At 40.8% G+C, this 27248-nt stretch overlaps 1 protein-coding gene across 3 annotated transcripts in view; it reads right to left on the bottom strand.

Moving 5' to 3' along the window:
- Positions 1-945: 945 nt before the first annotated feature.
- The window catches only part of MAPK11 (mitogen-activated protein kinase 11), a 50474-nt gene continuing 24171 nt past the window's right edge, over positions 946-27248 (bottom strand). For all 3 annotated transcript variants that reach the window (XM_073328271.1, XM_073328272.1, XM_073328273.1), the window contains 6 exons: positions 21942-22056; positions 21750-21821; positions 19429-19508; positions 14704-14782; positions 12751-12924; positions 946-1623 (listed from right to left, as the gene is read on the bottom strand). In XM_073328271.1, coding sequence (XP_073184372.1) covers positions 1550-1623; positions 12751-12924; positions 14704-14782; positions 19429-19508; positions 21750-21821; positions 21942-22056 — 594 coding nt within the window. In that variant the 3' untranslated portion in view covers positions 946-1549. The remainder of the gene's footprint in view (positions 1624-12750; positions 12925-14703; positions 14783-19428; positions 19509-21749; positions 21822-21941; positions 22057-27248) is intronic.

The following is a 27248-nucleotide window of genomic DNA, read 5'->3' as shown; positions in this document are numbered from 1 at the left end:
TTAATTTAGGTTAATTCAATCATTGATAGTAGTCAAGTGCTATGGAAAATAAAATTTCCTTTTGCTTTTTTTTGTAGTTTATTAAGAAAAAAGATCAAGCAGCAAAACTACAGAGAAAGTAAATAAATGTATGCAAATTCATCAGCTGATAGAATAGCTGTACAAGCCAAACTAATGACAAAGTCATCACAGCAAAACAAAGTAAAAACATTAATATAAAAACAAGCAACCCCCCAAAATGAGACACTGACAGAATGAGACATGGCATGACAAAATACACAAAAAATGGTCAGCATCTACTGGTATTTGCAATTGTGAATCACTAAGGAATGAGACAAACATGGCCATATATTAACCAGAGGATCTCAGACCAAAAGATGTTAATAATAATGTTCCTTTATCATGGTTACACTTCCAGGGGATAAATGAGATTATAGAGTTAATTCTTTAAGACATCTTGGCATCGGATATATCCTGCTAGGAATTAGCTTTATATTTAGTTTGTCTAACTCTTCAGAGACATTGGGCCTTTTAAAATATTGCTTTTTAAAAATGCAGTTCCAATGAGATTGTGGTATTTTGCTTTTCACAACTGTCCAAATTCTTCTTAAAATTTATCCCTATTTTGTTCTTTAATCTCATTTATTATGTTGGCCTCTCATGGATTGACTGAAGGAAAAGAATAGAGTAGGGAGATGTTGAGTTCAATGAATGAACACATTATCTCTACGTTACAATCTGTGGTATCTTTGGTGAGATTTCTGGAAAACAAGAGAAATTCCACAAAGTGTCTGTGGTCTGAATTCTTGTAATCTGTGCAAATTCACTAACTCTTTGCTGATAACACAATCCGTAGTAGCATCACACAGAAACACTGTCTCTCAAAAACTTATCCTCTGCAGTTTTAAAGACTATATGGAAAATAATGAGAACAGACACTTTAAATGGCAACATGACAAAGCTTTATTCATTGATTTCCAACTGGTGTTAAACCACTCAAGACACAGCCAATATGTTTATAAGACCACCACAGATATGACTACATTTGCATATTATGTCTGTCTAACTCACTACCATGCCCTCTTTTTCTTAAAGGCACTAGCTATAAATAAAAAACGAAAAACAGATAAAATTAGGGTAATGCCAGGAAACAACTGGTTGCGTGTATGGACGTCTACTTTCATGTTTGCACACATTCATGCTTTAAATGTACAATTTCAAAAAAAGTTTATTCAAAATAATAAAAAAGTTACCTTCATTTTTGGCATTACAACTGATAAAATGAAACATGCAGAAAAATCCAGGAAAACAGAACTCAGTGCATCATTTTGTCAGAATGAAGCAGTTCTTTATCACCTTTTATGTTCTGTGATTACATTCATAGTACAAGGCAAAAGCCATCTGGCTTCAGTATCATTTACCTGCTCTTCCATTCCTTCTCCAACATCTTTGGATAGTAAAATCTACTCTTGGGACTATAGGTTAAATTGTAATGCTGTGTTTTCAACAGTCTTGATAGTGCAGCAAGGCAAAACACAGCTGGTTGTATTTACTGTTCTATTTCCAGGCTATCCATTTTTAAATCAGGTGGTTTAAAGCTAATCATTTCTTCATATGTAATCTCTGGAGGGGACAAAAAAGAAAAATAGGTGTGAACTATCTGAAATACATAGCATTTAAGTAGTGACTGCATGTAGACCTTTAGCCTAAAGTAGCTGACAAGCACCATACAGGTATTGATTTAAAAAGAAAATATTCAAGGCAAAACAGAACACAGGTACAATGAAATTATTTGTATTTCTAACCTTACTACGGACTTAATCAAAAGCCTGCTGAAGTCAGTGGGAGTCTTTCCATTGCCTTCAATAGACAGTGGATCATGCTCTAAGATATTATTTTATAACGTATTTTTGTTCAGCAGTTGACTACAAAAACACACTAGCCCTGAAAAGGAAATGCAGAGTATGCTGTCAAAGAGCTGCCAGAATGGCTTAATGAAAGACAAAATATAATATAACATGCAACCTTTAGAAAAGCCTAAACATGTTTATTTTAATGTACATGTTGCCATCACATTTCTTTAGCTGCAGAAAAGTGTTCTTCCTCCATTTCTCAATCCATTGTATTCAAACATAAATGAAACACTTGAACCTCTGCAGTTACACTTTGTCCTTTGAGGGTAGTGCTGTAATGTATGTAGATTTAAGGTTTTCTTACAGGATATTTGTTTGCTGTACAGCATGTTAGCTCTCAAGCCTGCTTACACCAAGACTTGCCCAAAATGCAGTGTCATTTTGCCCTGCCTTCTTGCCCAGCCCCTTTTCTCTCCACGATGACAGCAATTTCCCTTCAGCGAGGAGCAAGTTACATCTTTTAACTGACAGAAAAAAAAATCACAATTATGGCTCCTTTTTGTTAAATGCACCTTTTTCTCAAACTGGAAAGAGACTTTAAGGGCCTGATCTTCTCCACACTGAAGTAAATGACATATTTCACTCTGGCACAGGAACAAGCCTTTGATCACTGGCCAGTGTTTAGAGCTGATCAACCTGCTCATGTGAACTGGTTTAGTAAAAAGATCCATGTACTGGGGCAGTGAGAGAGAGAGAGAGAGAGAGTGTGCACGTACGCAGTAAGCATGAATGGCATTTCTTTAAAATAGTCTTTCAATGTTCAGTAACGTCTTAGAGCCGGATCCTGGCCCCTGCAGTAGCTGCTTTGCACTGCTCAGGTGGTGCAAAGCAATCATGATGACTGCTTTACTGACTACCAGAGGATTCCCCCAGTTGAAAGGAATCCCTGAGTTGTGTTACTCTGCACAATCCCCCATGTCTGGGATACAGGCGGGAACAGTTGGGCTGTCTCTGTGACCCAGTGATTGATCCCTAGCTCCTAGAATGGCCCCTCTGAGCCTAAGACAGCCTGGTGTAAAAAAGAGCAGCCTTGAGCCACTGAGCCTTGCTCAGATGCAACCTCAGGGTCCAGGCCTTAATTTCTTCAAAACTTGGTGTCGGAGACGGTATTAGAAATGAATACTGGAGGCTGTGTATGCTATGCTTTTGCAGTTATTAAACTGCTTATTCTATTCTCACGCCATCTATTCTACTGAGAGTGCAATTGCAGATGTTGTGCCAAAATGAGTGGAAGAGCTGCAGCAGCTAAGGAAGCGTACTGCATAATGCATTCAACTCCAAATGGGGTGTGCCGAGCCGTTGCATTCTGAGATATTTTCTAACTGATTAAACAGCCAGGAATTTCCTGGCTACAAACCTCAGCAATATGTCATGGAGACTTAGGAAGCTCTTAGGACATACCCTGAGAGATGCCAAGCACTTGTAACCCCCATTAACTTCAGGTGCTCGGTTCTCTGCTCAGCATCAACCACTTAGGGACTTAAGTTTGAAGGATAAAAAATAGGGAGAAATGTGCTATCAATTTTTTTTGGAATTAGGCCAATATTCCATTAACAACTCGGGGAAATCCTTTATGTAAATGAGGCCTTCAGGGTCTCCCTATTCCGAGGTAGCACTTACTGTACTTAAGAAGCAGTAATAAATAATATTAATTGTCGTAATAAAACTTGTAGAAATTCTGCTTGCAGGAAATATTCAGGATCATATTATTCATGGAAAGAGATTATTTGTTTCCATCATGAAATGCTGTCAGTGTGGAGATGTACACGAGCCTGGAGTTTGTATGGATTAATGAGAGGACATAGTCTCTCTGCAGTTAACGTTATGGGTTGGTTTCTATTAAAGTCCCAGTTATGATCACTCCTCTACTTTCATCTAGCCTATATCTATTAATCTGAAAGTTTTCTTGTGTTATCCTGTGCCAAGGAAAATCCATACTGGAATGTTTAGAGGAAATCAGACAGGGCATTCTTGAAACAGGCTGGAAAATCAGTACAGTGCACTTTTTCTGAAATCTATCTTTGCCCCTTTTTTTTGCCACATCTTTCAAAAACAATTTGATCTAGGAATCCAGAATTGGTTTATTCGGTTTTCTCTCAAGAAGTGTTAACACTTTAGATTGTTTGTATAAAGATAATTGGGTAAGCACTTGAATTAATGCTACGTGTTTCCTTTTATTAATTATTATTATTCATAATATAAAATAAAAATAGACTTAACTTTACAGAATTGAATCAAAAGAAGAAAAAGCAACCCTGTTTCCCTTGGTATATCGTTTGGGTGAAAATCAGTTTTCTACTACATAGCGAAATGCTGAGTCAAACAAACCTGACTCTACTTTAATATGAGTTGCAGTTGCCTGCAGAGAGTTGAGTCACTATAAACATAAAAGCCACATTTTGAAAGTCAGCCACCTGATTAACTACCTATTAAGGCACCTAAAAGAAAGACTAATCTGATTTGCAGAGCTGCTGAACTGGCACTGGTGTTGATGGATGGTGAGGACACTCAGCACCTTTGAAAATCAGGCCACCTTCATTTAGGTGAATAAATATGGATTTAACTTTAAGCACCCAAATTCAAACATTTTGACTGGAATGTTCTTATTTGTTTTGTTGGTCTTCCTAGAAGGATTATTCTATTGTCATCCATTTCACATGTCCTGCTCTATTGACTACATGGATATAGTAGGACTTTTCTACTATCGAGATGGCTTTCATTAAATAAAATTACACATAAGCTCAGGCTTATCCACCAGAGAATCTCTCACCTGAGAGTTGAATAAAGGAAGCCAGACACCTAAGCACTTGGCGATATTCTGTCATTGCTGATTACGTTTTCTTTGAAGACTATTCCTCAGATTTTTACAGTATGTATCAAAGCAATGGAATAATCCCCCCCCCCCGGGCAATAAGCTAGCTCAAAGAATCTCTATATGAATTGATTAATATTAAGGCGGTGTACACTTCAAAAGTGGAATCGTTAAATGTCAGTTCTTCTAAAGTTACTAACATGTTGTTAAGCAAAGTACAATACTTTTGTTCCAGTCTGGTCACAAATTTTGGCTGAAAAGCTTTAGCCTCTTGGGGGAAAAGAGCTGACTGAATTGGGCTGGGAGGTGGCAGTAGGGAGACAAGTGTTAAGAGGGAGGATCGTGTGAATTTTGGGAAACAAGAACTCCTAGGGTACTTTTTGTACATCCTCTCAAAATCTCTTAGGACTGCCTGATCCTGAACATATTGACCAAAAACCATACGACCCTTCATGTACTGCCAAAGCACATCTGAGATGCCATCCCTGATCTAAGTTAGAAGGGTAGCCGTGGGTTGTATCACCCAAAACTGAAATACCATTGCATAATAATTGGAGCTGCTTGCAGATAAAAGGATTTTCTCAGACAAATTTCTCTTTTGTCAAAAAGTGAAATTCAAAACGTTTCTATCAGTTCTAAGAATAAGTCATATGTGAAACAGGAACGACCAAGCCTAGCTGTCTTAACACAGGTGTTATTTCACTGACTTCAGTTGAGTTACTCTTGATTTTCACTGGTTGATATAAGTAAAAAGAGGATCAGGCTCTTAATTTCATTATTGTTGCAGCTAGTGGGGTTCTCTCACTGGCAGGAGAAGTAGGATAAGCAGGCAGAGTTAAGGTTGTTTTGGGTACCTCAGCAGGAGTATTCTTTTTGGCAGTTAGGTGATGGATTTTTTTATTTTGTTTTTCAATAACTAAAACATTTGAAATTCCAGACTTTTAACCCACCCCCAAATTCCCCTGATTTGAAATCACCGTATTATTAAAACATCATCAATTAATGGCTGATTTACAGCCTTAACTCTACCTTACCAATGCTTTTGGTTAGGGAATATAGTAAATTCTGTGTTTGCTAATCCGTCCTTTATTACTGCTCACATGGGATATAAATACCAAAATATGAAAAATATCAGATATAAAAAAACCTCAACAAAATACACATAGGCACTAAAGATTTAGGGCAAACAGATATTATGAGTAAAAGCATGTAAAAAGTTTGATATATAAAAATACCACCCCATTCCACTGTAACTCCTGCAATGAAGTGATGCTAGGTAAATAATTCAGTATTTAAGGCTTTTGATTCTAAAATGTGCATGCAAAACAGAATGTTCAAAATGTATTACTACACAGATGTTAAAGCAACATGCTGTTTTTACATGTTGCAGGATTCATGTCTCAGAAAACAGATCCTTCATAGAACTTTTTACAAAATGTGAGATTAGCGGTTTCATTCATTCCCGAGACCATTGACAACCAACAAGGGACGGTATTTTGTTATACCTCCCACATCTCCCTTTCAATGTCCCAAAACGAAATGAAGTACACTGTACTACTCTGTGAATGTGCTTAAATCGAATGTAGTTTTTTCCTTACAAACCAATAAAAAAAATTCAGATTAAAAAACAGACTAAAAAAGGAACAATGTGCGTTCTTCCCCTAGTTGTTTGAATTTTCCCATGAAATTCCTCAGAAATGGAATAGAAATGTCTCGCACACATTAGATTCTTTAATACAGTATACTTCTTCCATTGATGGGGACAAGAGTTATTTCCATAAAAGCTAGAGGAGAGACATGCATAAAAATCTTACAAACTGATAGGAAACTAGATCCACAAACTGAGCTGAGCAGCTGTGTGAAAAATTTAAAAAACCCTATCCCTGTCTTTTTCGTTTAGGTAGTAAATCAACATTTCAATGGACACCCTTCTACCCTCATCAAGGAAAACATGGTTTAACAAAAGCACATGCCCACTGCACTTGTCTGTAACTTCATTTCTTAAAAAAAGACAATAATCGAGTCAAGGAACCGTTTGGCTAAACAAATGGCCAAACTCTCCCCTTCTCCACAGGTTACTTGAGTATAACTTATGTCGCTCAGGAGTGTGAATAATCCATACCCCCGAGGGACGTAAGTGACACCGACCCAAGCGCTGGTGTAGACAGCACTATGTCAGCGCGCCGGGGGGAGGGGGGCGGGGGGGGGTCTCCTGCACACAGCTACTGCCTCTCATGGAGGCAGGAGTTATTAAGCTGACAGGAGAGCTCTCCACCACTGTGCTCCTATAAGTGCTGCAGTGTAGATGTAGCCAATACATTAAACCTGAAACTTTACTGAAGATCTAGGTAACACTGCTTTTTCAATTATGTAAGCTATGACTCTCCGATTCATAGTTTAAGAGGAGCTCACGTCCGACTATGTAGCCATTCAAAGAGTCCCTTCAAATTAAAAATACCAATAGCTAGTTTACAAAGGTCTAATCAGTGTTCAGTTTAATCCACAGTATTGGTACAATACAAATAACAATGTTTAAGGAAAAAGAAAACTCGATTCCTCTTAAATGGAACCGAAATAACCTTTCAAGTACAAGTTTGAATGTATTACCTTATAAAATAAGAAATGGGCAACTTGCACAAGAAAGTGACAGTTCTTGCATTCAGAGCAGCATAAACCACAATTCTGTGCTGGAGTTTTAGTTCCTGGTAGTCCTTCCTTTATGGTATAAAGTTAATAGAGTACTTATCTATGCAAACCTCAGGTAATGCATTTTTTGTCAATATAACACAACCGTTTGAATGTACTGATGTAAATACTTCGCAGGTCTGAATGCACACGGCATCTCTTCTCAGCCAAAACTCCACTGACTGTCAGGAACATATTAACTAACCCATCTCTCACCCCTGGCCCCCAGGAAGCTGTAATACTTACAAAATGGCTATTTACATTTTTGTTATAAATAAGCTTCAAATATGGAATATATCCAAGGATTAAAAACTTCTATTCAAAGTTTAGTAAAGCATTAGTAAAGCAGCCCATAACTGGGCCTATACAGTTGTTTTACTTAGCAAAACCAAGGACTGTAAATGTTTTAATGTTAAAAATCAAGAACTTGTATATGTGGTGGAAGCAGCATAAACCCTCCCTCAATACAGCAGTAACATTGCCATAAATGCCTTAAGACTCAGAAGAAGCAGCTTCCTAGTCTCCAAAGAAATTCTAACAGAAAAGAGGCAAAAATACTATGTCAAAGCTTCATAATGTGTCAGTTTCTTGTAATACAGAAACTCAGTTGTGATCAGATTAGAGGATCTGCAACTTCTTCAGTTTTGTGCGGGATTTTCTAGTAAATGTCTACAAGCGATCATGCACAAATGGCTCTATTCCTTCATTTGGAATATTATTCTTCCCTAATAAGAACAAAATGACAATATTTTGCCATGTTTTAATGCTCTCCTAGCTAAAGCTGCAAAAATATTATTTCAATCAAGCCATTCTTTAGACCTACAAAGGAGATAAGGACATTTCTTTCTAAACAATCCAAAACTCTTGATTTCTCCCCTTTCAAGAATTTCAACCAGGTTAGCCTCACTAAGGAATGCTTTTACCTGAACTCATTAAAGAAATGCTAACCAAACAAACCTCTCAAATAATTCTTATATAAGATTGCCTATGCACTTAATTATTCAGCACATGGAATGAGCACACACATTTGCTGGAATGCAGCATCTGAAATATTAATTGTGATTTTCCTCAGAGAAATTGTTTGATCACCTAGATGTTTCTGCTTCTATTCATACAGTTAAAAATCAAAATAATTAAACTGAAATAATCAGACCACAGAATCAGACTTAGTATTTGTCTGATTTTCAGAGCATTAGGTATTTTCAAGGGCCATTTTCTAATGACAGATGAAGTATGTAGAGAAGAGAATGAGGAGAGCTATACATCTCTTGGGGTGAAATTCATCCCTGTGCAGAGGTCCAACAACAAGGCCTATGATCAGCTTCAATTCTATGCAAGCCCTATTTTGAAGGCTTACGTGGCCCATAGGCCTTGGGCTGGGCCTTTGAACAAGGGTTAACAAGGGTTAATTTCACCATCTTTTTGATGCACCAGAATCTGCTGCTGCTGCATAAAACATTCTTGCTTTTTATAGAGAAGTTATCCCCAGTTTCAGCTCAGGAAGTGTTAAGCCAAGTTTGCCCCTGCAACCATTTAAAAAGAGGTTTGCATCATGAAGAGGAGTTAATTTTGTGAAAAGGAAATTGTTAAACTTTCCTGTCAAGGGCTCAACCATCTGAGGAAATAGCAGACAAACAAATTAAGCACCTGTAGTTACAGCAGCAAATGCAGCACGGATTCATATTAGACAAGATATGTGCAAGGCAACACGTGCTGGCTTTGCAGCATACAAATTTTGTGGAGGGAGCAGTTGATGGCAATCATAGAATTGACAGAACAAGGAGCAATGGTCTCAAGTTGCAGTGGGGGAGGTTTAGGTTGGATATTAGGAAAAACTTTTTCACCAGGAGGGTGGTGAAGCACTGGAATGCGTTACCTTGGGAGGTGGTGGAATTTCCTTCCTTAGAGGTTTTTAAGGTCAGGCTTGACAAAGCCCTGGCTGGGATGATTTAGTTGGGGAGTGGTCCTGCTTTGAGCAGGGGGTTGGACTAGATGACCTCCTGAGGTCCCTTCCAACCCTGATATTCTATGATTCTATGAATCAGCTTTCATCATCTATCCAGAGGTAGCAGAATTATGAGAGAGCCCTCCTCAGGTTAACAGAGGGTTGCTCTTCCCTGACTGGACACTGTGGCCCATTTCCTGCCCTGCATTAGCATAGCTTTACACCACTACTATAACTCAGCCTCTGTAGGATTTCACCAGTGTGGAGGGATTCTTGGGTGGCACAGATATAGGCAGCCAGTTTAAGGGAACATGATTGTGGGAGGGAAAGGGAGGATAAGAAAGCACTGGAGAGGATCCCTTAAACTACAGGTATCTCCAGCTGCTGGAACAGATCCTTGGAGCTCTGGGTAAGAGTGGAATTGGGACTAGCCATCAGTCTGCTCTCACTTACAACAGGGACCAGCTTCAGAACTGGGGGAGTGCAAAGATCCTTTACAGTTAGTTTTGCAGCACCCCTTCTGCACTGAGACCTCCCCAGTCACAGCTCAGGATCTAGTCTAGAGCAGTTTCCTCAAGCTCCCCCTTTATAGCACTCACATCAACATAGCTAAACTCCATAGAAGAGTATACAATTAACCAGGCTCCCTATAGCTAAACTACATGCTAAAATATGCTGTATAAACCAGCTCTGCCATATCCATTTTGTGATGAGGGAACCGCATAAAGGGTCAGGGCAGGATTCTCTGCTTGGGCCACTCAGCACTATGTAAACAGTGCAAAGTGGCTTTAAATTGGCTGGAGACAGAATTCTTGCCCTCCCCCCCTCCCCTGCAAACCCTCCACTAGTCAGAGGTGAAAGTAAGCCGGTATGGCCCCGTACAGCGTACTGGCAAGAGCCGGTGCACCGGACTGGGGCAGCCTGGCTTCCCCGGGGGCAATTTAAATGGCCTGGGGCTCCCAGCAGTGGCTGGAGCCTCAAGCCCTTTAAATTGCTTCCAGAGCCCTGCTGCTAGAGCCCTGGGGTAGCAGCTGCGGGGCTCCGACGGCTATTTAAAGGCCTGGGGCTCCCCTGCTTCTACCGCCCCGGCCCTTTAAATAGCCGCTGGAGCCCCGCCACTGCTACTGCAGGGCTCCAGAGGCTATTTAAAGGACCGAAACAGTAGAAGCAGGGGAGCTGGAGGCCCTTTAAAGAGACCTCAGAGCCCTGGAGTAGCGGGGGCTCCAGGGGCTATTTAAAGGGCCAGGGCTCCAGCTGCCTCTGCCGCCCTGGTCCTTTAAATAGCCGCTGGAGTCCCGCTGCTTCCCCAGGGCTCCGGTGGCTAATTAAAGGACCGGGGCAGTAGAAGCAGGGGAGCCCCAGGCTCTTTAAATTGTCCCCGGAGCCCCGGGCTGCTGCTGCTACCTTACTTACCTTACAGGGCTCAGAGAGAAGGGGGCATGCCAGACTGGAGCTTCACTACACAGATTCTCCACTGGAGTATAGTCCCTTATGCCAGTAGTATACGTACACGTACGTTAGTACTGCCTTTGCACTGGTCAGTCCTGAACTAAGGGGCTGCATCCAGCTACATGAAGCCGCGTAGTTTGGATGGAATACAGAATCAAAACCTTAGAGTCTGGGTGCCAATCAAAAATAAACACAATCCTCTGCCCACAGACTATCCCCCTGTGTACCGCTATGATAATTTGGGGAATCTGTCTATGTACCATATATGAATTCTGGTTGGTGTTATGAAATTACTGTATTTCTGACTGCCTGTGTATGTGGAACCCACTGTTTGCTGTTAGGGGCTGTATCACGTCTCTAAGTCAATCAGACCAGGGTCAGTGGTTGGTCATTAGACCTAAAATGGTTACCTATTCTGGTGGAATCACCTTGGGACAGTCGGTTGGCTGAAGCTGGGAGTTAGTTACTCAAACTTCGCTGAAGGGAGTAGGAGTGGAAAATCCCCAGCAGCAGCACAAAGAAACCAAGGGACTGATGCTGGCTTTTAAAAGCCACTGAAGCTGGGTGGGTCAGGGAGATTCAGGAAAGCTTTGGGCAGGAGAGAGGAGCATCCTGTTTAACAGCAGGATCAGCCGAGGTCAGAGAAAGTTAGCTGACAGAGAGGGAGAGAAGTTCCAAGTTTCTGAAGAGAAGCCATGAGCTGCAGGAGAAGGATCCTGGACACCCCAAAGAACTCTACAGAGTGGTAAGGAAACGGAGGCAGTGAAAATGCATATAGGTGTGTTTATTAGATCTGTGTATTCCTCATGGTAAGCAAAGGGTAATTGTGTTTAGAATCCCATGCAAAGGCTGTCTGTATGTCTGTTGGCTTTCATTGTCATGTGCCCCTGAAGAGTTAAATGGTAAACACACAGTGTTCAGGAGGTGGAATCCTGGGAAAGGGTGTGCTTAAGGGATCTAAGTGTGTCTAAGGGATCACCACTGGTCCCAGGGGCTAGGCAGCTGGACTGCGACTCTTAGGAGGAGGTGCTAAATAGAGAGCATGCGCTCAGAGAACCCAGCCAGGGGCAATGATTATTCCTGCACCCTCTCTAACTACCACATGGATGGGAGATTTAAGAAAGACTCAAGATGTCTTGTGCACTCCACTTTATCGTCCATGTTTTCAATTTCCTCCATCTCAAAAGGAATATGTAAAAAAATGTCCAAAAATATTGAGGGAGAGTTTCTTATTGACATGGGTGTGCTGAAAGGTAGAATTGCAACAGACCTTTTAATGGCCATAGCAGCTGGCCATGCACATATGGGGCCAAATTTCTGGAAGCCCACTATACAACTGGAAAAACAGTTTGGGCAAGCATTGGGGTTCAGATTCACCCTGTAGAAAGGGATAACAAAAAGCATACTCAGCACTTTAATCCCACATAATTCTTTTGGAATTGAAATGGTGCAAAAGCCACAGGCTGGCTCTCTACACAAAGGGAAACTTCACCCTGGGTGCGCACTCCTAATTTGCTTTAGCTTTTACTGTGATTGCATGCATAGGAAACCATTAACAGGCCATTTGTAGACACGTTTGCTATGACTGCAGAAGAAGGGTCAGAGCCAAAACCTCACATGATGTAAACTGGCGTTGTTCCACTATCCCAGCTGAGGATCTGGCCCACAAGAGTCTACAGAAGAATAAAAGTACAGGATCCTTACAAGATCACTTGCACCTGCCTTCACGTGGGGCTGTGCGTGTTGAGGAAAATCCAGTGATCAGATGATGGGAAGAGGGACTAGAACCAGAGGGGGGAAATACACACAGATTTGCCTTGTTATTCTGAAGTTTCTGACTTCAAGTTGTGTTGCAATTCCCTGGGCAAGAACCAGACAAAAACTGTTTTTTAAGCAAATACATTTTTTGCTGCTCGTTTGCACAGCTGCGTACAATTCTCCCTTACCTTTCCATTCATCTATGGTTCGTTCTTTATTCTCTATCGACTCATCATATAGCTCAGCCTCAGGCTCATCATCAGGATCATGATACTGAACAAAGTAAGCATGTGCGAGTGCTTCTGTGGCAGTTATTCTTTTATCACTGTCTAATATAAGCATCTTCTCAAGAAGATCTACAGCTAGGGCAAAAAAGACACTCAAATTAAATTTAAAACATGTCACGTGGCTAAAGAGAAAGTCTAGAAGTGAAGATATTTCATAGTGAAAGTTTACATACTACCTCAGAATCACCCTTTTCCTTGTTCTTGATATTTAGTGCAAGAAAAAGGAAAAGTAATGGGAGAAAAAAATTATATCAGACACAAACTGTGTCTATATACACACAGTATATCATCATTTCTCCCAAGATCATGTAAAAAGCATTCTTTTGTGCAATACGGCCCATGGCTTATGAAGATACACATTCAGAGTAGAATTTTCAGCCATTAAACAGGCCTCTGTTTTAGTTGGTGCATGACATAGGTTATAATGGGTGCAAGTTAGGATTCAGATGTCTAAAATGACCTGATTTAGACTTCCTTCCAAGGCCCTGGCCCTGCACATGGATCGTGTTTAATGTTAAGCACATCAGTAGTCGTATGCTTAAAATTAAGCACGTGAGTGTACATGCTTAAATTAAGCATATGCATATGTGCCTGCAGTATTCGGACCAAAGTGACCTAAATTGTGAGTGCAAGATTCTACTTGCAATTATTTGTACCCATAAAAAATGTTCATATGACGATTGTAAAGTGGCCTTAAAGGGGACAGTCACAGAATATGTACAAAATGTATTCATTTTAAATTTGCATAAAACTATACAATATTATACATGTACGATATTTGGAGGACTAAAAGTGGTTTATATATTATGTTTTTAATATACATATATTATAATTTATATATGAAAATGTAAGCAGTTTTATTGCTTTAACATATAAACAATCACCATTAGATTTTTTGTTTGATTTTTCCTCTTTAATGCATTATATTTCTTACTAGCATCTTTCTCAAATCACACTATCTGCTGCTTACATTTGTTCTAGTGGCCCAGAGCAAGTGGCAAAATGTTGATTCAGACAGTTTATCTTTTAATTCATTTGTATCAGAGAACGGCACTCCATTTCCCAGTTAAATTGTGAGATCTCAAATCAACACCTTATCAATAAACACGTTGCTTAACTTCAGTATATTTTCTCTATCAGACAAAAATACTAATTATTAAAAACGTTTCTGCTTTACCTTTGCATGGGATTAGAAAAACTGACACATTGTAACTTAAATTTTTTATTGTGAGTTGACGCAGAGTAGGATTAAACCCCGTATTTTTCTACAGATTTAGTTACATTTTAATTTGCTTATTGAGAACGTTGCCTCATTAATTCTCGGTATTTATGTATTTTCTTCTAACAGTGGGTCATATTTAAGAGGAACCCCATTTAAATAAAATATTGATGGCCTAATATGTCCCAGAAGAGTCGTTACATTCTAGGATCTTTGGTTTGAACCACATTGGAGCAAAAAGATGATGGGTACTCATTTCAAATAAAACATTTTTGATCATTTTTCTGTTAGGCAGTTCCAAATTTTCTCTTTGCTCTAACTCTAGTTCTCTTTCTATCTGTGTAGCTATGCAATATTTGACTGGCTTTTATTTTTTGAAAGCAGCCATTTGCCCTCTAATCCATGAATTGCTGTTCACTGGGAGCTACCTGTCTATTCTTCCTACCCAGAAAAGGGTCTGAAGAGGCTTAATTAGGGTAAAATGGTGGTCTCAGAATCAAGAGGTTTGGTAATGCTTATGACATTGCACCCCGTTGTCATTCGGCTGGGTTTAGTATAGCAACAGTAAAACTTGAGCTCAGATGCTGGTGAAGGAACCAAATTACATCAGTCTGAAAACCCTAACAAATTCTTACCTAATGGGTTGGCACCACGAAATACTGCTTTCAAATCCTGTTGAGGCATATGTGGTAGTGATTCAATGTATTTTCTAGCCTGGGAATAAATCAAAGCATATATACAGATTACAATTTTGCTCAATAGTAAATATGGCAAATGCTGGAAAATAAAAATCTCTAATTGCTACATTTCCTACTCATGGAAGACATTGTCTATAGAAACTCATTGTGTGTGTGTGTGTGTGTAGGTACAATCATCTTTATATGTCTATAATTATAAAGCCCACAGGCAAGAGGGTTTTAAAAGGTGGAATTTTCCCCTTAAAGTTAAAGTTATAGTTATTTCACATGGAAAAACTTGTTTATGTTTTCATCTACCGGCACAACTGGTTTATCACCATAGATCCTAAAATAACCATACTATCTGCCACATGTCTTTCAACCAGGAAGTCAGCATATATCTCCTTTCAGTTACCACTGGCAAAGATGTACTAAACTACCCACTCTCAAATACTAATGTTTAATCAACTAAGGATCAAATCCTGACCTAAGATGCCTCCAAGGTGCAGAGCCTTAGGACCTTTGTAGCTTGCCTTGGCTCCATGGATGTGGGGGTGAATTGGAATCCTCAGGGCCCCCACCCTAGAGACAGCCACATCACACATACTCAGCTGCCCAACCCACATATTGCAGGCAAGGTGCTGGGACTTGACATCATCCAAGATATTGCTTTCCTGATGTCCAAGCTGATGAGCAGCTGACCTACTGGTTATGGGACAGAGGAGACCAAATGGGGATCTTGAGGGTAGACAGACAGACCCTTGCAGATGACAGCTCTGAAAATGGAATCGTCAAAGGAGAGAGGACAGAGCATCCCTGCATGCATGAAAGAGAGTCTCTGAGAAAACTGTAGTTTCTTTAAGGAAGGTTGTTAGTAGTACAGGGATTTCATCCCTGACCATCTCTCTTCCCTATACATGGGTTATTTCCCCTCTTCACATGTTACTGCAGGAAACTGAGAAACCCTCCAGGGCCCCACAGAAGACAGCAAGAGGGACAAATTATGAAAAGAGCTGCTCAAACTGGTGGTGAGCTCATGCCAACCAACTCCCTGGCTCCTGCTCAGAGAGCAGGCATTGAGACTTATGTTTTCTTTCTCCTCTGGATCCGACAACCTTCAGGATCATTTGGCCCTGCATATCCTGGTTTACACAGTAATAAGAGGTTACTGTGAGCCTTCCTGGTATGTACTCTGGCTCAGGACACAGCCACTGGAGAGATGGAATCCTGCTCCTAATTCAGTTCTGTGTGACAACGCATCACTGATAGATCTCTAATTTCCCTGCAATCTTTTTAAGCTTTTCAATTGTTATGCACTAAAACAAAAGATACTTTAAAGTGTTCTGAGAGGTCATTCCAAGACACAGTCTCATTCAAAATGTATCCAAGTACAGGGTTAATCTTTAACTTACATACAACAAACTTGTGAAACCAGAAGTAGAAATATATTTCTTTTTTACTTTCTATTTTACTGGAAGTTGTCAAGAGGAGTCAGACCAATATGGCTGCCATTACTAATATATTTCAATATATTTTCCTCTTTTTATTATGGAGGTTGGCAACTCAGCTTTCTAAAAGTGTGATTGCTCTTACCAGTGGCAGCCAGTCATCTACAGAGAGTACAGGTTTAAAGGTCAGAGAACAGGATTAATTTCCCTTCCCATGGGAATACATCCCTGAAAGATGTTGTGCACGCCTGGGAGATGATGCTGAGCATGTTCTCCTCCCATGGTTGCTGAGAGAGCTCAGCACCTCAGAGAATCAGACCTTTAGGGACATATGTTAATATAACTTGCTGTGCAGTTTTAAAATATATAGCGGTTACACTTTCTTGCATGGAAACTATGGGCTAAGATGGAAATCAACCATTACTCAACAGAAATCATCAGACTTCTGTGCATTTGACCATATTTGTGCCTAATCTGTGCTGATTTATTCACATCCCAATTTCTCATTTCAAGAATCCATCAGTATTGTAGGGGACCAGGCCTGTTTTGTCTTCCGGCTACTGCTGAGACCAATATCAGCTTGGCTGTACCTTGTTTACTCACCAGCCTTTCCTCCATGTCCTTGTCATCTCCACAGAAACCCACCTATTGGAGCCCAGAGTATTTAAATAATTCTGAATCTGGAAATACTGAAAGTGGGATTATGGGCTAACCCCAATTTAAGACATCAGATCTACAAACTAACTCAGAGACTTGTTCTGAAACATCTGGTGAAGTTTATATAAAGATTCCCTCTATTTTTCCAATTCTTTAATCCTCTGTTTATCTCTGAAAATAAGTTTGGATTCTCCATTTAAGTCTTGATCCTGCTTTGAGTGGAGCGTAGCTGGGAATGCACAACTTTTGCTCTTCAGGACAAATATGAATGGAGGCCACAAGCAACATTAAAAAGTAGACGTAGTCCTCTGAGCAGAAGTTGAAAAGTAAAAGGAACAGGATGCATGCAGGGAACGGGCTCACTTGAGGAGATGAGGAGGTAAGTGCTATCCTCAGCCTGAAAACAACGTACACAGTTATGGATCAGCTTCCCTGGCATTACTCCAGCTACGAGAGTGATGTAACTTGGAGGTCATTAACTGGTCATTAGCTTGCAGGACTCTCATTAACTGGGGTCTGCTGCTCTTGGTTCTCCTGTACTCTCTATGCTGCACAGCACTTCTTCACTTGTACACACAACTTCTTTAACCTGCGATGTGCAGGGTGAAGCTATAAGGAAGCAAAATAAAACCTTCTTCTTTACCTAGATTAAAAAACTGACAACAGGTTTTTTCAATGTATGAGAGAAGAGGATGGGCTTCCATTTTAAATTTAGAGAGAGAGGGATTTTAACCAAGAGCCAAATATTCTGAGAAACTGGTGAACACCCGAAGGCCTCAATGACTATGCCAGGTTGCTCCATTGTTTTGTCTGACCCGTCAGGCTAAAAACCTCAAGGACAGGCCAGATCTCTGTGGTAACAGTTCTCTGTTACAGCCAGCAAAGGCCCTTATACTATTGCTGCTGCTGGTGCCCAAGCTGCAATATAGGGCAAGCTCTGGGGCTGATCTAATTTGTGCCTCCTGGTGCCATTTCCCCTATGGGGCCTGCAGCAGTGAGGAATCACCAAGCGCAGGTCTCTCTGTGTCACACTTCCATTCATCTCATCTTTCCTGGTCCCCAATATGCCCCCACCCCCGCTCCAGAATTCCCCCTGTCCCAGGGCTTCTTTGGAGGTGATATAGAGATGGCTCTGCCCTGGGTAGAGGTGTGTGTTCTGCAGTGGGGGGAATACACCAAAGGATGGGGGAGGCAGGGTTTGTATAGACCTGTTGTGACTACTTTGGAGCAGCTAGGATACAATGCAAAGGTTGAATTCCTCCCCCAAAAATTCCCAATTGCTTGAGAAAGATCAGAATTTTAATAATCAAGTTTTAGATCTACAAACAAACCAAAATACAAATTTCTGAAGCTTCTTAAACCTCATATCCCATCACATGATCTTCCAAGGAATCACAAAAGAAACCTTTGCAAAAAAACCCATGAACTATAAAAAGGGGAAAAAATAAAAATAAATAAAAAGAGATTCCTGGCATCCACTGATTAAACTTACTGGGCTTTAGTCAGTGAACATCTAAGAACATGCAATTGTTCGTTATTAAACGAGTTTCACATCTGCAGATAAGACAGTAAAATACTGTGTAAAACTCTGTACAGAAATATCAAACAAATATTTGTACAGGAAAATTAGTGCCCAACTGGGACACTCTCACAAAACTAAACAGACTTGCCCTCCAGATAAGGCATAGTCTTAGGAATTTAACCTTCAAGGAAATATTACCACCAGAAATAAACCCACCCTTTGGGGCACACACACACACACACACACACACACACACACACACAATCTGACTCATTAAGGTGGCTCTAAAACAAAAGAAACGAACTATGAAAAGACAAAAGCCACCATAATAAGAAGTCTACTCTCCCCATCAGTGAGCCCACAAAATTACTCTGAACATTCATGAGTTACGTATGATACGCCTCTGAACCTAAGATAGGTGCAAAGCACAGAGGTTTGTACTACACTGGCCTCAAGAACAACCAAGTGACCATGCATTGGAGAACCTTCCCTACATTTCTTGGCTGGCCCAATCTCTCAGCACAGGGTATGGAGGGAGAGCCAACGTATCAGCTAATTCCTGCCTCAACTCTTCCCAGGAGCCTGAATGCTCACAAACTGTGGAGCTCCCCCAAGCCCATAACAGTTACATTTTAAAAAAATAAACAGCTGGAAGTTGCAAGAAAATGGAGTGTTAGCCTAGCTATGTTAGTTTCCTCAATTGTTCAACAGATATGAATATGCTGGTAAGAAAAACATTAAACACACACAAAGGCCAAAAAAAAAAAAAAGCCTTCACAGAATGAGAAATAAAGCACTGTTAGAAATCCAGCAAATTAGCAAAAAGGTGTTAGACCAGCTTTATTTACTTGTCACCTACACAGCTCTTATATTCTGCATTAAGTGTTGCAGTAGCACATTGAAATAAACCCACCCTTTGGGGCACACACATGCACACACACACACACAATCGGACTCATTAAGGTGAAAAATATTAACTGCCTGTGTAACCAGTGTGTGACAGTCCATGAAAAACTAAATTATTAACTCAGCTAAATTATGGAACGGTGAACTCACATGTTCCGATGATATTTTCTTGAGGAGTTCAGAACTGGGTGTTCCCACAACTTCCATTATTCTCTTTAGTTGGTCAATATCTGCAAGTATTCAAGAAAACTCCAGGAAAGATAGTAAAAGTAAGCAACAGACAAGCCTTTTTTGTTTAAATAAACCCTGAAGTCCTGCACAGATGGTCAGATCCTCAGATGGAGGAAGTGACACAGTTCTATTGATTGCAATGGAGTTAGCCAATTTATACCAGCTGAAGATTATGTCCAGAGTGTCTTCTTGTCCACTGTCCAGAACCTCGTGTATTCATTTACACCTACGGACTGTGAGTGTAAAATGCTACCACCAGTGTGAGGTCCCAGTTCACGGTCACATGCCTAACTTTGAGTTGGATGGGACTTAAGCATGTGCTTAACAATTTCAGCCTATGCTCAAGTGCTTTGCTGAACCGGGATGACTGCTGACTCGGGGGCTGAGTGGAGAATTCTGACTGGGTAGCATATTACACCCATTTTGCGTAGAACCAGGCCCATAATCTTTAAAATGTACATTTTCTGAGTTCGTATATGACCTGAAAAGTGAACCACATTAACACTTCCTTTAGTGATTCAAGATTAATTTAAAGTCTCAGTGAAGTTGATGAAACACTGTAACTCTAGATTGTATTTTACAAGAAAGAAAAAAAAACCTGGTAAGTCTATATTTTGCAAAAATCCTATTTTTGCAAACAATACACACCAGCTTACCAAAAATAGTCAGAAACACCACTTAGTCAAGGGATGCAAAGCAACAGGTATTATTAAGAACATCTGAGTGATGCCCTCGTGCCATTGTTGACAATAGAGTCTGATTGATTTAAACACCACAGAAAGCTCAATGGCAAGATGTTACCATGTCTTAGCTGTTTTTCAGGGATCTATAATATCATCATGCCTTTTCCACACCTGGCCATATTGTAGATTTAGCTGCAATGTTAGGATTTTTTCGCTTTTCAGAGTAGTGAGAACAGTCAGACCTGGTCTACACTACACAGTTAGGGTGACGTAAAGCAGCTACTATGAAAGTGCCCTTTTACACTGACATAATAACGCCACCTCCACAAGAGGTGCAGGGCTTATGTCGGTGCAGTTAGGGTGATGCAATGTGAGACACTGCATCACTTACATCGGCTGTTGGCCGTCTTGTCAATTTCACGGCTCCAGACACTGACAAGAAAGCTGGGCAGCTAGAGGCAGCTGGGCTCCCAGACTGGCTGCTGCCCAAAGGCTCCCAACTTCCCACGCAGGGAGGCAAGAAGTCCAGGCGGCTCCAGCAGGGAGCTGCGTGGAGCGGAGAGTCCTGGCTCTCAGTCCCCCTGCAGTCACTGGAAGCGTTCCTGGTGAGGATGCACACCACCAACAGAAGGAGGGTAGAGTGGACATCAGCCATTACAATAACGACTGCAGTGGCTGCAAGTTCACCTAACACAGATCGAGTTAGGACAGTAGCGTAGACGTGCCCTTAGTGTGGAACACAACAGAATCTGATGTACACTGTGCCTCTGTTTTGAATGGAGAGAGGTTTTCTGATGTGATCTAGCAATCATTTCTTTATCTTACACTCTCTTCAGTCTCTATTTTTACTTCCTCTACATTTCCTTTTACTATTATTCTACTCTACTCAGCAATGGCCTTTTCTGCCCTCCTGTCAGTCAGAGAAACAACACAGGCTGCAATAGAGCCCAGCAATATTGCACCATAAACCATAATAGTCCCACTACTTTATGTTGGAATGAGGGATTTTTACGTTGCCTCTCTTGCCTACATACAAATAAAAACAGCAGTTCTACAACAATAAGTGACATGCATATTAATTCAATTTTAATAAATTAGGGTGACCAGACAGTAAGGGTGAAAAATCAGCACAGGAAGTAGGGGGGTAAGAGGAGCCTATATAAGAAAAAGACCCAAAAATCAGAACTGTCCCTATAATATCGGGACATCTGGTCACCCTGTAATAAATGCATGTTGTTTTTGAGAAGCTGCACAAATGAAAGAAATCAATCCTTCTAGGTCATTATTTAACTAGGTCATTATTTAAATATCAGACATAAAATAAAGATTGCATGTAGCGTCTTGTGGTTTAAGAACATCTGTTATTGCTTTTTCTTCTGATGGTTGTTACATTCAGCAGTTATGTATAGTAAATTGAACTATTAGCAAAGCTCAGTTTGCTGTATTGAAGGCTTGTTACCTGGCAGATATAGCCTTAAGAACATTTTGGCGATTAGAGAACAGGAAGAACTGTGGTGCATTTGCACTTTATGTAACTGCATTTTATGTTAAGGATACAGTCATTTCCTGGAAAAAGAGCCTTGCCTTTCAATAGCTCTGCCATGATGCATCCCACTGACCAAATGTCAACTGCCAAAAATAAGAAGAGAGGGATATGCATGATAAACATAATAAAAATGGTTAAATGCAGTTGCTTTTTCCTGTTGTGACTATATTGTTTGTAGTTTAAAAATAAGTATCTTACTTTACCTGTTTGATTATAGTGCATCCAGTTTAACATAATTTCTGGAGCTCTGTACCATCTTGTTGCTACATATCCAGTCATTTCATCATCAGTTTGTCGGGCTAAACCAAAGTCTAAAATCTACAGATGAAAAAAAACCAAGATTTCTCATTATTTTTATTATAGGAGTTGATTTGTTCCCTGTTCTTTATTTCTGGCTTACTTCAGCCGTTAAAACACCTCAGCTTGCAATGAATTTGACCCTCAACATTTCATACCCAGCCCAAGTTTGCTCCCCAGCTCATGCTTTCTGGTAATACTAAGAAAGATGGAGTCCTTTAATGACTAAGAACCTGACCTTGATGTCAGTGGACCGACTTATGCAGTGCCCCATTAAAGTAATCGGGGCTACATGTTGATGCCGGGGTCTCTTCATGGTAATATGACAGTAGAGTTGGAGCTTAAATGGAATTGGACCCTTTTACACAAACTCTGAATTTGACCTTAAATTTAATTTCCTTGTAACATTACATTGATAGCAATAATCACCACTAGTATATCAGAGCTGAAGAATATCAACAAAGAAAATTAAGCCTGAATTGTATAGGTATAAAATGCCAACACCCAAAAACATCAGATTATGACATGTTAAAAGCACAACTATATTACTTACAAATGCCCCAATGTTCCCTTGTTTCCTTAGCTCAGCGACTTGTGCTTAGGCCTTGTAACATATATAGCATTTATTCAATCACACACATTTTGATGCCACTAAGAGAGGCATATGTAAGTTGTATAAGGAAAAGCTCACAGAGTACCATCTAACACCCCACTGAAATGAAAAGGGAGTTTTTCTTAAAAATAGCACACATGCATTTGATGGCACAATATTGCCCGCTGAATGCCCCCTTTTGGAAAGCTCATGTCCAAGAGAAAACATTATGTTTCAGTATATTTCTTTGCTTTCTGCTATCTACTTCTTTATTTGGGATAGTCAGCATCCTAACAATGACTGTGCTGTAAAAGCATTCCTAAATCCAGAGGCGCTGATGGAAAATATTCTAGTCCATTGACCCAATCAACAGAGGTATCAGCATCTTTCAAGTGAGATGGGAAATAAAAGCACCTAAATACTTTTAAAAATCTGGCCCCCACCACCACTATCACAGGACACACTCAGCATCTTGTGTGATGGGATCCAATCCTGCTCTTGTGAAGCCACTGGCAAAACTCCCAGCAATTCCAATGGGAGCAGGAAAACACTTAGGATTTCACTCAAACTCCCTAGTGATAATCCAGTTTTAATGTTATGTTACGTACAAATATTCCTCTTTAAAACAGCTACTTAACTAACCTGATTTTAATACATGTGATTAATATATATTAAAATCCCACCCTTACTTGTAATATACTTTAAAAATAACTTTTCTATTTATTAATTTTCTCTAAGTAAGCAAATAATGAATTACAACATCTGAAGCAAGAGCCATATGAATAACGACTAGACTCTGCAACACTAAGAACATAAGAATGGCCCTACTGGGTCAGATCAAAGGTCCATCTAGCCCAGTATCCTGTCTTCTGACAGTTGACAGTGCCATGTGCCACAGAGGGAATGAACAGAAAAGGTAATCATCAAGTGATCCATCCCTGGTCGCTCATTCCCAGCTTCTGGCAAACAGAGGCTAGGGACACCATTCCTGCCCATCCTGGCTAATAGCTATTGATGGACCTATCCTCCACGAATTTATCTAGTTCTTTTTTGAACCGTGTTATGGTCTTGGCCTTCACAACATCCTCTGGCAAGGAGTTCCATAGATTGACTGTGCGTTGTGTGAAGAAATACTTACTTTTATTTGTTTTAAACCTGCTGCCTATTCATTTCATTTGGTGACCCCTAGTTCTTGTGTTATGAGAAGTAGTAAACAACACTTCCTTATCTACTTTCTCTACACCAGTCATGATTTTATAGACCTCAATCATATCTCCCCTTAGCCGTCTCTTTTCCAAACTGAAAAGCCCCAGGGAAGAAAGGTAAGCAGCAGGATAGGGACCCTGGACTTCAGGAAAGCAGACTTCGACTCCCTCAGGGAACGGATGGGTAGGATCCCCTGGGGGACTAACATGAAGGAGAAAGGAGTCCAGGAGAGCTGGCTGTATTTCAAGGAATCCCTGTTGAGGTTACAGGGACAAACCATCCCGATGTGTCGAAAGAATAGTAAGTATGGCAGGCGACCAGCTTGGCTTAACGGTGAAATCCTAGCAGATCTTAAGCATAAAAAAGAAGCTTACAAGAAGTGGAAGGTTGGACATATGACCAGGGAAGAGTATAAAAATATTGCTCGGGCATGTAGGAATGAAATTAGGAGGGCCAAATCGCACCTGGAGCTGCAGCTAGCCAGAGATGTTAAGAGTAACAAGAAGGGTTTCTTCAGGTATGTTGGCAACAAGAAGAAAGCCAAGAAAAGTGTGGGCCCCTTAATGAATGAGGGAGGCAACCTAGTGACGGAGGATGTGGAAAAAGCTAATGTACTCAATGCTTTTTTTGCCTCTGTCTTCATGAACAAGGTCAGCTCCCAGACTGCTGTGCTGGGCATCACAACATGGGGAATAGATGGCCAGCCCTCTGTGGAGAAAGAGGTGGTTAGGGACTATTTAGAAAAACTGGACGTGCACAAGTCCATGGGGCCGGATGAGTTGCATCCGAGAGTGCTAAAGGAACTGGCGGCTGTGATTGCAGAGCCATTGGCCATTATCTTTGAAAACTCGTGGCGAACGGGGGAAGTCCCGGATGACTGGAAAAAGGCTAATGTAGTGCCAATCTTTAAAAAAGGGAAGGAGGATGATCCTGGGAACTACAGGCCAGTAAGCCTCACTTCAGTCCCCGGAAAAATCATGGAGCAGGTCCTCAAAGAATCAATCCTGAAGCACTTACATGAGAGGAAAGTGATCAGGAACAGTCAGCATGGATTCACCAAGGGAAGGTCATGCCTGACTAATCTAATCGCCTGCTATGATGAGATTACTGGTTCTGTGGATGAAGGGAAAGCAGTGGATGTATTGTTTCTTGACTTTAGCAAAGCTTTTGACACGGTCTCCCACAGTATTCTTGTCAGCAAGTTAAGGAAGTATGGGCTGGATGAATGCACTATAAGATGGGTAGAAAGTTGGCTAGATTGTCAGGCTCAACGGGTAGTGATCAATGGCTCCATGTCTAGTTGGCAGCCGGTGTCAAGTGGAGTGCCCCAGGGGTCGGTGCTGGGGCCGGTTTTGTTCAATATCTTCATAAATGATCTGGAGGATGGTGTGGATTGCACTCTCAGCAAATTTGCGGATGATACTAAACTGGGAGGAGTGGTAGATACGCTGGAGGGGAGGGATAGGATACAGAGGGACCTAGACAAATTGGAGGATTGGGCCAAAAGAAATCTGATGAGGTTCAATAAGGATAAGTGCAGGGTCCTGCACTTAGGACGGAAGAACCCAATGCACAGCTACAGACTAGGGACCGAATGGCTAGGCAGCAGTTCTGCGGAAAAGGACCTAGGGGTGACAGTGGACGAGAAGCTGGATATGAGCCAGCAGTGTGCCCTTGTTGCCAAGAAGGCCAATGGCATTTTGGGATGTATAAGTAGGGGCATAGCGAGCAGATCGAGGAACGTGATTGTCCCCCTCTATTCGACATTGGTGAGGCCTCATCTGGAGTACTGTGTCCAGTTTTGGGCCCCACACTACAAGAAGGATGTGGATAAATTGGAGAGAGTCCAGCGAAGGGCAACAAAAATGATTAGGGGTCTGGAACACATGACTTATGAGGAGAGGCTGAGGGAACTGGGATTGTTTAGTCTGCAGAAGAGAAGAATGAGGGGGGATTTGATAGCTGCTTTCAACTACCTGAGAGTAGTTCCAGGGAGGATGGTTCTAGACTATTCTCAGTGGTGGAAGAGGACAGGACAAGGAGTAATGGTCTCAAGTTGCAGTGGGGGAGGTTTAGGTTGGATATTAGGAAAAACTTTTTCACTAAGAGGGTGGTGAAACACTGGAATGCGTTGCCTAGGGAGGTGGTGGAATCTCCTTCCTTAGAAGTTTTTAAGGTCAGGCTTGACAAAGCCCTGGCTGGGATGATTTAATTGGGTATGGGTCCTGCTTTTGAGCAGGGGGTTGGACTAGATGACCTCCTGAGGTCCCTTCCAACCCTGATATTCTATGATTCTATGATCTCTCCTCATATGGAAGCCATTCCATACCCCTAATCATTTTTGTTGCCCTTTTCTGAACTTTTCCCAATTTCAATGTATCTTTTCTGAGATGGTTCAACCACATCTGCACACAGTATGCAAGACGTGGGTGTACTATGGATTTATATAGAGGCAACATGATATTTTCTGTCCTATATATCCATCCCTTTCTTAATTATTCTCAGCATTTTGTTTGCTTTTTTGACTGCCGCTGCAAATTGAGTGGATGTTTTCAGAGAACTATCTACAGTGACTCCAAGATCTCATTCTTGAGTAGTAACAGCTAATTTAGACCCCATCATTTTATATGTATAGTTGGGACTATGCTTTGCATTTATCATCAACATTAAATTTCATCTGCCTAGTACAAGGAAAGGGCATTTCACAGCGATGTGTTTTTACATTTTTCCATAATTGATCATTTCTTGCTCAAATATGTTGGTACACTTTTTATTTCCTTTTTGGCTATGCCTTAAAGCACCACCAATTTAGATTTTCCCATAACAGTCTGGCATCATACAAGCGAATAAGTAATGAAAAAAATGAATGTAACCCAGCCAAAAACTAGGTGAGGAGAGAGGAGATTGGGTGGTGTGTAAATTCTAGAAAAGAAGATTTAAAGTCTTCTTTGTCACCGTAGAGTATAAAGAATAACATGGACTTTTATAAAGAGAATGATCAGGCAAAGACTTCCCATAATACCTCAAAAATGAGACTCCATATACAGGTATGAAAATATTAAAGGCCAGTCATGATATTTGTTGAGCTTCCTCAGCTTCCACTGAGGTGAACAAAAGCTGTATGTGCTTTAGTCCTCAGGTTAATTGCACTGTACTGGGTGTGTTGTCAGCTACTGTGATTTTGTTGCAGGTCTCATGAAATTTGGTGTTTTCTTTCAAATTTCAGACTAAAGCCATCATCATCATATCTCTGCTTTCATTAAAAAAAATGAAAATGAAATGTGTTCTGACTCTGATGACTGTGGAGAAAGGCTTGAAAAAGTGAAGAGAGTGTACCCTAAAGGCTCAGAAAACTCTAAGCTTTTTGGGGTTGGAGCCGTCTTCCTGTTCTGTTTATACAGCACTTAGCACAATG

The sequence above is a fragment of the Lepidochelys kempii genome, chromosome 1 (genome assembly GCF_965140265.1).
Source record: "Lepidochelys kempii isolate rLepKem1 chromosome 1, rLepKem1.hap2, whole genome shotgun sequence".
Classification (NCBI taxonomy): Eukaryota; Metazoa; Chordata; order Testudines; family Cheloniidae; genus Lepidochelys; species Lepidochelys kempii.
The sequence above is the reverse complement of the archived record's forward strand: the minus strand, read 5'-3'. Positions and strand labels throughout refer to the sequence as shown.